The 12,816-nt window shown below is 44.3% G+C and overlaps 1 protein-coding gene across 4 annotated transcripts in view; it reads left to right on the top strand.

Moving 5' to 3' along the window:
• The window catches only part of hip1 (huntingtin interacting protein 1), a 53,683-nt gene extending 41,673 nt beyond the window's left edge, over positions 1 to 12,010 (top strand). For 3 of the 4 annotated variants that reach the window (XM_078792999.1, XM_078793001.1, XM_078793000.1), the window contains 13 exons: positions 938 to 1,132; positions 2,279 to 2,426; positions 2,498 to 2,584; positions 2,677 to 2,784; positions 4,284 to 4,420; positions 4,501 to 4,611; positions 4,690 to 4,748; positions 5,223 to 5,316; positions 6,306 to 6,406; positions 6,512 to 6,617; positions 6,716 to 6,839; positions 6,923 to 6,984; positions 9,885 to 10,759. In XM_078792999.1, the coding sequence (XP_078649125.1) occupies positions 938 to 1,132; positions 2,279 to 2,426; positions 2,498 to 2,584; positions 2,677 to 2,784; positions 4,284 to 4,420; positions 4,501 to 4,611; positions 4,690 to 4,748; positions 5,223 to 5,316; positions 6,306 to 6,406; positions 6,512 to 6,617; positions 6,716 to 6,839; positions 6,923 to 6,984; positions 9,885 to 10,019 (1,467 nt within the window). In that variant the 3' untranslated portion in view covers positions 10,020 to 10,759. Of the gene's footprint in view, positions 1 to 937; positions 1,133 to 2,278; positions 2,427 to 2,497; positions 2,585 to 2,676; positions 2,785 to 4,283; positions 4,421 to 4,500; positions 4,612 to 4,689; positions 4,749 to 5,222; positions 5,317 to 6,305; positions 6,407 to 6,511; positions 6,618 to 6,715; positions 6,840 to 6,922; positions 6,985 to 9,884; positions 10,760 to 11,180 lie in introns of those variants that run through there. The other variant, XM_058080899.2, reaches the window with a different exon arrangement.
• Positions 12,011 to 12,816: the final 806 nt, after the last annotated feature.

Genomic DNA, 12,816 nt, shown 5'->3' with positions numbered 1-12,816 from the left:
GTAACAATATGGGGCGGGGCAAAATCATGTTAATTGTGTCCGGTGTGCACACAGCTTTAAGCTGTCATTTCAACATTAAACTTTGGTATCAAGGTGGGGGCCTCAAACGAGTGTCTCGCAGGCCGCAAGTTTGAGACCCCTGCTGTACAGTCACCATTTCCGAGTGCATTTTACCACACTCGATGTGAGCACAGGTATACACTCAAAACGCTTAGTGTAAGTACAGAATTACACAAATAGAGACACAGCCGCAGTATCTAACCCTCGGAGATAATGTGTGTAGTTAATGTTTAATAAGCTCTGAATTCATATATGCATCCAGAGGTTTTCCAGTTCTGTGTCCCCACTCATCCATCTCTCAGCCTCCCACTCGTCATTCTATTTCTGAAGCCCATACTCGTTAAGTCGTCATCCTTCTTGCTAATCTGTACAGTCACAGACAGCCCTCATCTTATTTCTTGTGTGCCGCAGATCTCATTATGAGGTGCCCTAAAGAATACAGTACATCCATTTTTTCCTTTCCACTCTCAACATTTCTTCATCAGTTTCAGACCTTGCTTTCTTATATTTGCCATGATCTCACTCGGCTGTGATAAACTGTGTTGACGACCCCCAAAAGACACACAAGCTTCCTGCAAACAGGATCTGACGAAACGTCACGCTGTTGCCATAGTTTGGGTTTGCCAAGTTGCGCAACCACAACTTGGCTTTTTTTTACTGTTTGGTTGTGGACGTGACCTCCGTTCAAACTCCTTTTGGGGACTACGTGCCAAGCAATAAACTAAAAAAGACTGCGGTGTTACAATGTTTCACATTAGAAGCCACATTTTGACACGTCATGGCGGCCTCGTAATGTTCTAATCAAGGCTTCCTGACTAACGGTGCTGTTTACTCGGTCGGTATTTTCAACACTGCCTTTATTTTGAATGTTTTGCAGTCAAGCGAGGCTCTCGGCACTCAGTTGGCTGCACTGGAATCGGAGAAGGCAGAACTCGTCGAGTCCTTGTCCAAAGCAGAGACCGAGCTGGCTGTCCGGGGGGAGGAGCTTGAGCGAGTCCAAACCTCATTAGCCAGCGAGAGGGAGAGCGGCGTGAAGACGGCGGAAGCCCTGCAAAATCAGCTCAATGACAAGGTCAGAGGTCATTCATTCGTTTTCTACCGCTTTTTCCTCACGAGGGTCGCGGGGGGTTGCTGGAGCCTATCCCAGCTGTCCCCCAATCACAGGGCACATATAGACAAACAACCATTCACACTCACATTCATACCTATGGACAATTTGGAGTGGCCAATTAACCTAGCATGTTTTTGGAATGTGGGAGGAAGTGGAGAAAATCCACGCATGCACGGGGAGAACATGCAAACTCCACACAGAGATGACCGAGGGTGGGATTGAACTCGGGTCACCTACCTGTGAGGTCTGCGCGCTAACCACTCGACCGCTGTGCAGCCGTATTGGTACATGCTTGTATATTTGTTGAGTGTTAAGTTGCTTTGTGATGAATTTAGTGTTTTTTTATATATATATACATATATAGGTCGCGTGGTTAGCGCGCAGACATCACAGCTAGGAGACCAGGGTTCAATTCCACCCTCGGCCATCTCTGTGTGTGGAGTGGCCAATTAACCTTTTTGGAATGTGGGAGGAAACCGGAGTGCCCGGAGAAAACCCACGCATACACGAGGAGAACATGCAAAGTCCACACAGAGCTGGCCGAAGGCGGAATTGAACCCTGGTCTCCTAGCTGTGAGGTCTGTGCGCTAACCACTCGACCGTCGTGCCGCCAGATCAGAGGTCAATTATTGGTAAATAAAGCCAATGAGGCTGTTGGCTTAAATGTATTATTTTTTATTTTTATTTTTATTTTTATTTTTATTTTTATTTTTATTTTTATTTTTATTTTTATTTTTATTTTTATTTTTATTTTTATTTTTAAATATTTTATATAACAAAACGTCAACAGCAATACAAACACACTCAAAACAAAAAGGGGACATGCACAGCACACAATTTGGCTATCCCACATTCCCTGTCATGGTGCCATTTTGTCCGTGAACAGTGTCCATTTCACCCATTTTTCTCCACACATGTCTTCTTCAGTCCTCAATCTACGTGTAAATAGTTCCATGTCATGTATTGTGTTCATCACACAAAGCCAGTCCTCCAGTAACGGAGGTCTTGGATTAAGCCATTTTTTGGTAATGGCTTGGCTTAAATATATTTTTATCAGTGTGTGAGTGAACGGTCATCTCTATAGTGATGGACACTTATGCTCCGCAGGAGAGCAGGGAACAGGCGTTGGAGAGCCAGCTAGTCGCGGCCCGTTGGAGCAGTCTGCAGGGAGCTGTGGAAGAAGCAGAGAAGATCATCCAAGACTCGCTCACCCAGATCGATGACCCGGCACACATCAGCTGCACCAGCTCAGCAGGTTGCTTTACTCGCGTTTTGGGCTCGTAATTAGCGGCGTGTAGTAATGTCCAATAACGCACACCTCCACAGACTACCTGGCATCCAGGTGTCAAGCCTCTTTAGACTTTGTGGACCAGCTCCATACTGCCAGAGACGCCTTCTTGGCTGACGACACAGGTAACATCCAATCATGTCTTTTGACTTCCATGCGTCTTGCATGCAAAAATTCCTGAGTGAGTTATGTTTTGTGTGCATCTTTTTTTGCACAGGTGTGTCTCATTTGATTAAAGTGGTGACCCGATGTGGGCACCTTGTGGGCGACACCATTGTTCAGGGCAGTGCCACTTCTCACATGGTGCCTGTGGAGCAGGCTGACGGTAAACTGTGTGTGTGTGTGTGAGTCACTTACCTGCATGCTGTGTGCGATATGCTATACAACAGGAGTCTCAAACTCAATTTACTTGGGGGGCCACTGGAGCTAGGGTCTGGGTGAGACTGGGCCGCATCAGGTTTTCCCAAAAAAAAAACAAAAAAACGCAGTTATTAAAAATAAAAAAAACTTCGCTTTGGTTCCAATTTTCTACAAGAAAAGCTCTGATAAAACATTCCACTGTTCTCAAATATCTTACTTTGTATTTTTCTACACAAAATAAGATGAAGAATAAAGAAAATCAATCAATCAGTAATAAATAAATAAATAATAATAATAAAACGGCAAATAATAAAAAATTAAGAAACCACATATAGTTGGTGGGTAGACAAATTATTTTTTTCAGATTAAAATGAACAAAGCATTATTAGAGCCCTGTAGACATGACAAAACACGACTATAGTCACATTTATACTCTTTTTATTTACAACATATTGCGCAACTGCAGGGTCTTGAGACACATGCTAACTCGCAAACTAGACAGCTAGCGACCTAAACTGTAGCCTTCAAGTTATTTCCTTTAAACTTAAAAAGCCAAAAACTTACCACTTCCACACGGATAGGGAGGATAACTATTAACAGTTATTTAACCTTTAACATGAACATTAATCAAACGTAATAATTTTTTCTGGGTACATGATACCATACAGCATCCATATCAAACTTGCGCGGGCCGCACTAACATTAAACTTTCATATCAAGGCGGGGGCCTCAAACTAGTGTCCTGCGGGCCACATTTGGCCCGCGGGCTGTGTGTTTGAGACCCCTGCTATACAATATAGTAGAGCTATAGCTATAGTTAAACTGAATTCATATTTTGAAGTAGGTGCAATTAGTGGGGGGGGGTTTGGCTGATTATGCAACTTATTTTGAGGTGCATGAGATGGCCGAGGGTGGAATTGAACCTTAGCTATGAGGTCTGCGCGCTAATCACTCGACCGCCGTGCAGCCCAATGAAAGAATAAAACCTTTTAAAATATCACTGTTCTTATATTAATGTAGTAATTTGGATGTAAAAAGACCAATTCCTGGCTGCACGGTAGTAGAGTGGTTAGCGCACAGGCCTCACAGTTAGGAGACCCAAGTTCAATTCCACTCTCAGCCATCTTTGTGTGGAGTTTGCATGTTCCGGGTGCTCCCACATTCCAAAAACATGCTCGGTTAATTGGCGACTCCAAAATGTCCATAGGTATGAATGTGAGTGTGAATGGTTGTTTGTCTATATGTGCCCTGTGATTGGCTGGCCACCAGTCCAGGGTGTACCCTGCCTCTCGCCCCAAGACAGCTGGGATAGGCTCCAGCACCCCCGCGACCCTCGTGAGGAAAAGCGGTAGAAAATGACTGAATGAATGAAGCCAAAAAATGTCACAATAATGGAGATTAATAGCAGTAGTGTTTATTTGTTATTGTTGTTTTCTTGCTTATATTTTGTGCATCCTCCAACAGCCCTGTCAGAGAGTGTGAAGGCGTGCGGCGCTGAGGCGCTGGTTCTGCTGGGCCACATGAAGACGAAAGAAAGGCTGACGACAGCAGACAACTGCAATCTGAAGGCCGCCCTCCAAACCATCCTGTCTTCCGCAGAGGTGAATGTCTCTGTTTTTTTAAACGTGCAAGACCAGTGAACAACGTCGACAATAACGAAGACTCTGCCTTAACGATTCAGAAACTGCGTCCCCGGGGTTTGGAGCTGCAGCAAGGCGAGCTGGGCGATCTCGTGGAGCAGGAAATGGCGGCCACTTCTGCAGCTGTGGAATCTGCTGCTGCCAGGATCGAGGTGTGTAATGTCTAGCAATGGCCCTCGTGCCCAAGTGTGATGACACTTAGTAGTCAACTCCCGTGTGTATCCCCACAGGAAATGCTCAACAAGTCTCGAGCAGTTGATACAGGCATCAAGATGGAGGTCAATGAGAGGTAATCTATTTTTTTACCGCACGGGAAGATTTAGTTTCAAAGAGAGCGTTAATAGGGATCAAACTTCAAATGGATTGTAATAATAATACTACGAGGTTTACAGTTTGGTAACTATTTATTTATAACCGTTTACGTCACGTGCTACGTAGCGCAACAAGCTGCATTTAAAACTGTCTCTATTTAAAAGGCCTCTCCCCAAAAATGTAATGTAAATGTGAGAAGTAGCTTTGTCACACAGTTCCACGGACCAGCTGGCTCGCTGTCATGCACACATTTGTGGCAGATGTGCAATGAATTTCAGCACTTTGACCACAAAATCCCTTCAGAATGTGACAACCGCTTGCTACGTAATGTGTCATGCTTTTGTAAACATACAAAAGTGTGTGTGTGTGTGTCTGAGTTCTTTATGTCAATTATAACATTTTGGTCAGTTTAAGTTAATAAAGACATTTTGTGCTCTGTCGCCCCCTGCAGGATCTTAGCGTCATGCACAGACCTGATGACGGCCATCAAGGCTCTTGTTCTGTCCTCCAAAGATCTGCAAAGGGACATTGTGGAGAGTGGGCGGGTAGGTTATATTCGTAGGTTATAGATGTTATTTACTTGACAGGACACTTTCTCTGTACTTATTCAAGTACTTTTGGGGGAATTGGATCATCCCCGTTGCTAATACCTTGCTGTTTTTATTCATTACAACACCAAATGTTCTTTTAGTATTTTGGTTTCCTGAAAAGTGAACAGGTAAAAGAGGTTTCTAGGGAGGAGAGTGTCCCGCGATTGGGATAATTAAAGCTGTCTTTGGGTGAGAGGCGGGGTACACCCTGGACTGGTGGCAGAGCCAATCACAGGGCACATATAGACAAACAACCATTCACACTCACATTCATACCTATGGACAATTTGGAGTCGCTAATTAACCTAGCATGTTTTTGGAATGTGGGAGGAAACCGGAGTACCCGGAGAAAACTCACGCGTGCACGGGGAGAACATGCAAACTCCACACAGACTTGGTCGAGGGTGGAATTGAACCTTAGCTATGAGGTCTGCGCGCTAACCACTCGACCGCCGTGCAGCCCAATAAAAGAATCAAACCTTTTAAAATATCACTGTACTAGAATTTATATTAATGTAGTAATTTGGATGTAAAAGACCAATTCTAGGCTGCACGGTGGTTGAGTGGTTAGCGTGCAGGCCTCACAGTTAGCAGACCCAAGTTCAATTCCACTCTCGGTCATCTCTGTGTGGAGTTTGCATGTTCCGGATACTTTGGTTTTCTTCCCACATTCCAAAAACATGCTAGGTTAGTTAGCGACTCCAAATTGTCCATAGGTATGAATGTGAGTGTGAATGGTTGTTTGTCTATATGTGCCCTGTGATTGGCTGGCCACCAGTCCAGGGTGCACCCTGCCTCTTGCTCCGGCACCGCAGCCACCCTTGTGAGGATAAGCTGTACAAAATGAATAAATGAATGAATATGAATTCTATGGGCTTGACTGTGTTGTTTTCCTTAAAAAAAAAAAAGGAATCAATGATTGCTATTTGTCTTTTGTCCACCAGGGGGCGGCATCCACTAAGGAATTTTATGCCAAGAATTCTCGCTGGACAGAGGGCCTGATTTCTGCCTCCAAAGCAGTCGGCTGGGGTGCAACTGTCATGGTGTAAGTAGCCCCTACCTTACGTGTTACCTGTTAAGACCCTTCACGAGCGACATGATGAGGATTCCAGCATTTCATTGTGAGCATGTTTTGTATTCTTCACTGCAGCGATGCGGCTGATTTGGTGGTGCAGGGCAAAGGGAAGTTTGAGGAGTTGATGGTATGTTCTCATGAAATTGCCGCCAGCACAGCGCAACTTGTTGCCGCCTCCAAGGTGAGCGTGTAGCGTAACTTTCTAAGATAGCGTAACTCCCCGGTGGGATTCATGAACGCCGTGCTCCATGTCTAATCTAATTCCCGCCGCCCTCTCAGGTAAAAGCAGACAAAGACAGCTCCAACTTGCATCGCCTGCAGCAAGCGTCGCGAGGCGTCACCCAGGCGACTGCCGCTGTTGTGGCATCCACCAAGTCTGGGAAGTCCCAGATTGAAGACAAAGGTTAGTACCACTCAGCATCCTTTGGGTTGTTTTGGGGAATTATACACATAAAGTTGTGTTGTTATTGAAACATTGTGTTCCAGATACTATGGACTTCTCCAGCATGACGCTCACACAGATCAAACGACAAGAGATGGACGCCCAGGTGAGACACCCACGAAATAATAGTCAGTCCTGTTTTGGAATATGCTTATTGTTCCATTTTGAAACAACATTGTTTTTCATCCAGCGGGAAGTTGAGTCAGACCGACACTTCAGCCGGTCAGTCTGAGGCTGTCTCTGCCCCCGCAGTGAAAGAAAAACAAAACAAAAGTGCAAGGACCTTTTGTCACACAAACAACTGTACTCGACTTATAAGAGCTGAATTTTAGAAATACCACAAAAGTTGATCTCGCTGCCACATATAGCGTCTTTGTTCCACAATTTCAGTGAAGTAACCTTCGATGTTCATGTATCCCTTTCTGGAACGGATTAATTCCATTTACATCAGGGGTCTCAAACTCAATTTACCTGGGGGCCACCGGAGCTAGGTTCTGGGTGAAGGTTTTCACAAAAAAAACAACCCAAAACGCATTTATTAAAAACTGGAAAAAAAAAATCAATAAAAAAACTATCTTCAATGCTTTTGCTTCTGCTATACCCTACACTTTTTCAGTACTTTGGTTCCGGTTTTCCACACCAAAATATCTGATAAAACATTCCACTGTTCTCAAATATCTTCATTTTTATTTTTCTATACACAAAATAAGATAAAAAAAAACAAAACAAATTAAGAATAAAGACAATAAATCAATCAATCAGTAATAAATAATTATAATAATAATAAAACAGCAAATAAGAAAAACGTAAGAAACCACATAGAGTTGGTAGAGAAATTATTTTTTTCAGATTCAAATGTACAGTATTAACAGTTATTTAACCTTTAACATGAACATTAATGAAACTTAATAATTTGACCCAATTAGCAAGTTAGCATCGTACTCAGTTCCATCTGGGAGCAGCGTCGTAACTTTAACAACATGTTTGATGAGATGCTTTATCTTGACGTGTATTTTCCCTTTTATTCCAAATCATTTCTTGCATTTATTTGTACCCTAGCGTCATAAGCCTTTAGCTTCATTGCTAATCCAAAGCAAAACAGGGCGGGGTAACAGGGTAGGGTAACAGTATGGGGCGGGGCAAAATCATGTTAATTGTGTCCGGTGTGCACACAGCTTTAAGCTGTCATTTCAACATTGAACTTTGGTATCAAGGTGGGGGCCTCAAATAAGTGTCTCGCGGGCCGCATTTGGCCCACGGCCGCGAGTTTGAGACCCCTGATTTAAATTATTGCTAAGGGGGTAAAAATGATTTGGTTAGAGTATGTTTTGGTTTGGGGCGGCACGGCGATCGAGTGGTTAGCGCGCAGGCCTCACAGCTAGGAGACTAGGGTTCAATTCCACCCTCGGTCATCTCCAGGTACTCCGGTTTCCTCCCACATTCCAAAAACATGCTAGGTTAATTGGCCACTCCAAATTGTCCATAGGTATGAATGTGAGTGTGAATGGTTGTTTGTCTATATGTGCCCTGTGATTGGCTGGCCACCAGTCCAAGGTGTGCCCCGCCTCTCGCTCGAAGACTCCAGCACCCCTGCGACCCTAATGAGGAAAAGCGGTAAAATTTAATGAATTAATGTTTTGGTTAGAGTCTGACCTTCATGATGCTAACCAAGGTTCCAAGCTGGGATAGGCTCCAGCACCCCCGCGACCCTCGTGAGGAAAAGCGGTAAAAAATGAATGAATGTTTTGGTTAGAGTCTGACCTTCATGATGCTAACCAAGGTTCCAAGCTGGGATAGGCTCCAGCACCCCCGCGACCCTCGTGAGGAAAAGCGGTAAAAAATGAATGAATGTTTTGGTTAGAGTCTGACCTTCATGATGCTAACCAAGGTTCCAAGCTGGGATAGGCTCCAGCACCCCCACGACCCTCGTGAGGAAAAGCGGTAAAAAATGAATGAATGTTTTGGTTAGAGTCTGACCTTCATGATGCTAACCAAGGTTCCAAGCTGGGATAGGCTCCAGCACCCCCACGACCCTCGTGAGGAAAAGCGGTAAAAAATGAATGAATGAATGTTTTGGTTAGAGTCTGACCTTCATGATGCTAACCAAGGTTCCAAGCTGGGATAGGCTCCAGCCCCCCCACGACCCTTGTGAGGAAAAGCGGTAAAAAATGAATGAATTAATGTTTTGGTTAGAGTCTGACCTTCATGATGCTAACCAAGGTTCCAAGCTGGGATAGGCTCCAGCACCCCCACGACCCTCGTGAGGAAAAGCGGTAAAAAATGAATGAATGAATGTTTTGGTTAGAGTCTGACCTTCATGATGCTAACCAAGGTTCCAAGCTGGGATAGGCTCCAGCCCCCCCACGACCCTTGTGAGGAAAAGCGGTAAAAAATGAATGAATTAATGTTTTGGTTAGAGTCTGACCTTCATGATGCTAACCAAGGTTCCAAGCTGGGATAGGCTCCAGCACCCCCACGACCCTCGTGAGGAAAAGCGGTAAAAAATGAATGAATTAATGTTTTGGTTAGAGTCTGACCTTCATGATGCTAACCAAGGTTCCAAGCTGGGATAGGCTCCAGCACCCCCGCGACCCTCGTGAGGAAAAGCGGTTAAAAATGAATGAATGTTTTGAGTCTGACCTTCATGATGCTAACCAAGGTTCCACTGTATTTGCAGTGCACACATACTGTACAATGCATACTCTATGTGCCCCCTAGTGGCTGTGAGAAGCATAGGTGAAGAAATTTTGAGTAACCTTATTAACTTTGCTTAAAATAAAAACAAATATAATAAAAACAAAGAACCCTATGAGAGCCGTGGGATTCAATCCGAACAGTAACACTGTCATCTGAAAAGACTCCTTGTCAGAGTCCACATCATAATTTCCTGTGTATGACTCCTATAAATAAACCTTTTAGGATGGTTGCTTTTCAGTGGTTTGTAGAAAGAAACCTCACGATGACAAGTGTGTGTGTTTGTGCTCAACGTGTGTGTTTATTACTCAGGTCTTGGTGCTGGAGCTGGAAACACGTCTGCAGAAGGAGCGTGAGCGTCTCGGAGAGCTGAGGAAGAAACATTACGAGCTGGCCGGGGTAGCAGAGGGCTGGGGGGAGGACGAGGAAGGTGAGAGGAAAAGATGATCACAGCAGCACATTCAAATAATGCAGAGTTGAAATGGTTTGGATTTAGATTATTTTTTTTTACCCTGTGGGAAATAATGTAAATTTAATCTGTTGCGGGGTCATAAAAAATGTTCCCTCTAAGCCAGGGGTCTAAAACTCAATTTACTTGGGGGGCCACTGGAGCTAGGGTCTGGGCGAGACTGGGCCGCATCAGGTTTTCCAAAAAAAAAAAAAAAAAAACGCATTTAATAATAATAAAACGGCAAATAATAAAAACTTAGGCGGCACGTCGGTCTAGTGGTTAGCGTGCAGACCTCACAGCTAGGAGACCAGGGTTCAATTCCACCCTCGGCCATCTCTGTGTGGGTTTTCTCCGGGTACTCCGGTTTCCTCCCACATTCCAAAAACATGCTAGGTTAATTAGCCACTCCAAATTGTCCATAGGTATGAATGTGAGTGTGAATGGTTGTTTGTCTATATGTGCCCTGTGATTGGCTGGCCACCAGTCCAGGGTGTACCCCGCCTCTCGTCCGAAGACAGCTGGGATAGGCTCCAGCACCCCCGCGACCCTCGTGAGGATAAGCGGTAGAAAATGAATTAATGAATGGTTGACCCGGGAGCTTCATGGTGGACGAGTGGTTAGCATGCAGGCCTCACAGCTAGGAGACCCGAGTTCAATTCCATTTCAAGCATAACTTTCAATTTGACACAAATTCAGCCATATCTATATAGCCAAATGTCTAAACAATGATGCCACAACACAACTAAATATAACACCATAAACTACTTCTAATTTTTACATTTTTACATGCCCCCTGGCAGTCATAGCCAAAGAAATGCTTTACTGGGAAGAAATGCATGATGGGAAGCCGTTTAAAGTAGTTGTGATGGTTGTATTGCATTGGTTACTTGTATTGTATGTTTCTTAGCTACCCTTTTTTTAAGTTAGTTAGTTATTTTTTTAGTTAGTTTACCCTTTTGCTTGTGTTAAGACACCGTGAGTCAGACTGTGAAATCGAGTAATGACCTCCTGCGCTCCTGATTGCCCGCCAAAAAAAAAAAAAGTGAAAGAAAATGTTCAATTCTCAATTGCATGATGGTTAAGTGGCCTACTAAACGTACGGATGATTGACTTGAAATGCCCTAAATGTCATCAACTGCTCTCGTCCTTCTCTGCAGGTTCAGGTTGATCCCCCCCCCCCCCCCCCCCGACATGGCCTTCTACCTGAAGAAAAGTTTTTCTTTTTTTTATTTATACACTCTTCCCCTTACTGTCTTGTCTCGCTTGTGTTCTCCTCTTCCATTTGTTTGTTCATCAAGCCAAATGAAACGGTGCTTGTTCTCAACCTGCTTCTTCGACGCACGTGTAGGATCTTCCGTTGCGGACAGCGCCAAGGGAACGAGACTAGGAATGGAAGCATCACCCGGACTTGATCTTGAACCCTTTCTATCATTATTATTTATTATTATAATTATTATTATTATTATTTGTGCTCCAATTTGAACACACTCCCTAGCGGTTGCAGTGGGGACTCTTGATTCTCATGACGAGCACAACGTCTGCCACAACTACACTCGCTCGGAAAGAGCTAGAGCGGGGGGTGGGGGTGGGGGTGGGGGTGTGAGCCCCCAAATCGGATGTCGATGGAAGAAAACGAGAAGTACAAGAAGAAGCGACACTGCGGGAGGAGCCGGAGGTCAGTTTTTGTGTCGCTCGCTCCTTTCTAAACTACCTGTTAAGTCCAACGTCTTCACTGGACTTTCTGCCTTTTTCACCTTTTGGAACAAACCCGACTGTTAAATCAACTGTTAAACTTTCATCTTGTTTCTATTTTTTTTTTTTTTTTAAGTGGTTGCTTCCACAGAAACCCGCTCTCAACTGCCAACTTGCAAAGGAGGGAAGCTCACACCCCTCATTGTAATGCATCAGAGGTCATAGCAGGACAGTGAGTAACAGTTATTTACACTTTTAATTCCTAACAATGTATTTTTTTATATCAACGGAAAAAGCACCAACATCTTCTTTCATTGTGTAAACTTTGGAATTTTTAAATCTGCTTTTTATTTGGAAAAAACAGATGCATCTCAATAAATGGGAACGAGACTCCGACATTCCATAGATTGTTCAACAATGGATGACGAAACCTCACAGCTAATAAAACGGCAAAAATTACCAAAAAAGTGAAATATTGTAACTAAGGATGCTCTGATAGATATGAAAAAAACGGCATTTAAACTGCATCACTTGATTATGGTAGGCAGCGCGGTGCACAAGTGGTTAGCCTCACAGCTAGGAGACCCGAGTTCCAATTCCACCCTCGGCCATCTCTGTGTGGAGTTTGCATGTTCTCCCCGTGCATGCGTGGGTTTTCTCCGGGTACTCCGGTTTCCTCCCACATTCCAAAAACATGCTAGGTTAATTAGCGACTCCAAATTGTCCATAGGTATGAATGTGAGTGTGAATGGTTGTTTGTCTATATGTGCTCTGTGATTGGCTGGCCACCCCGCCTCTTGTCCCAAGACAGCTGGGATAGGCTCCTACCATCAACACCCTTGTGAAATGAATGAATGAATGGTTGACCCTGGAGCGGCATGGCGGTCGAGTGGTTAGCATGCAGGCCTCACAGCTAGGCGACCCGAGTTCAATTCCACCCTCTGCCATCTCTGTGTGGAGAGTACATTTTAAAATATGGAAACAATGGGATGGCTGCACGGTGGACAAATGGTTAGCGTGCAGACCTCACGGCTAGGAGACCCGAGTTCAATTCCACCCTGTATGGAATTTGCATGTTCTCCCCGTGCATGCGTGGGTTTT

This window comes from Doryrhamphus excisus, linkage group LG8 (assembly GCF_037039965.1).
Source record: "Doryrhamphus excisus strain RoL-2023G ecotype Guam linkage group LG8, RoL_Dexc_Guam_v1.1, whole genome shotgun sequence".
Lineage (NCBI taxonomy): Eukaryota > Metazoa > Chordata > Actinopteri > Syngnathiformes > Syngnathidae > Doryrhamphus > Doryrhamphus excisus.
The sequence above is the reverse complement of the archived record's forward strand: the minus strand, read 5'-3'. Positions and strand labels throughout refer to the sequence as shown.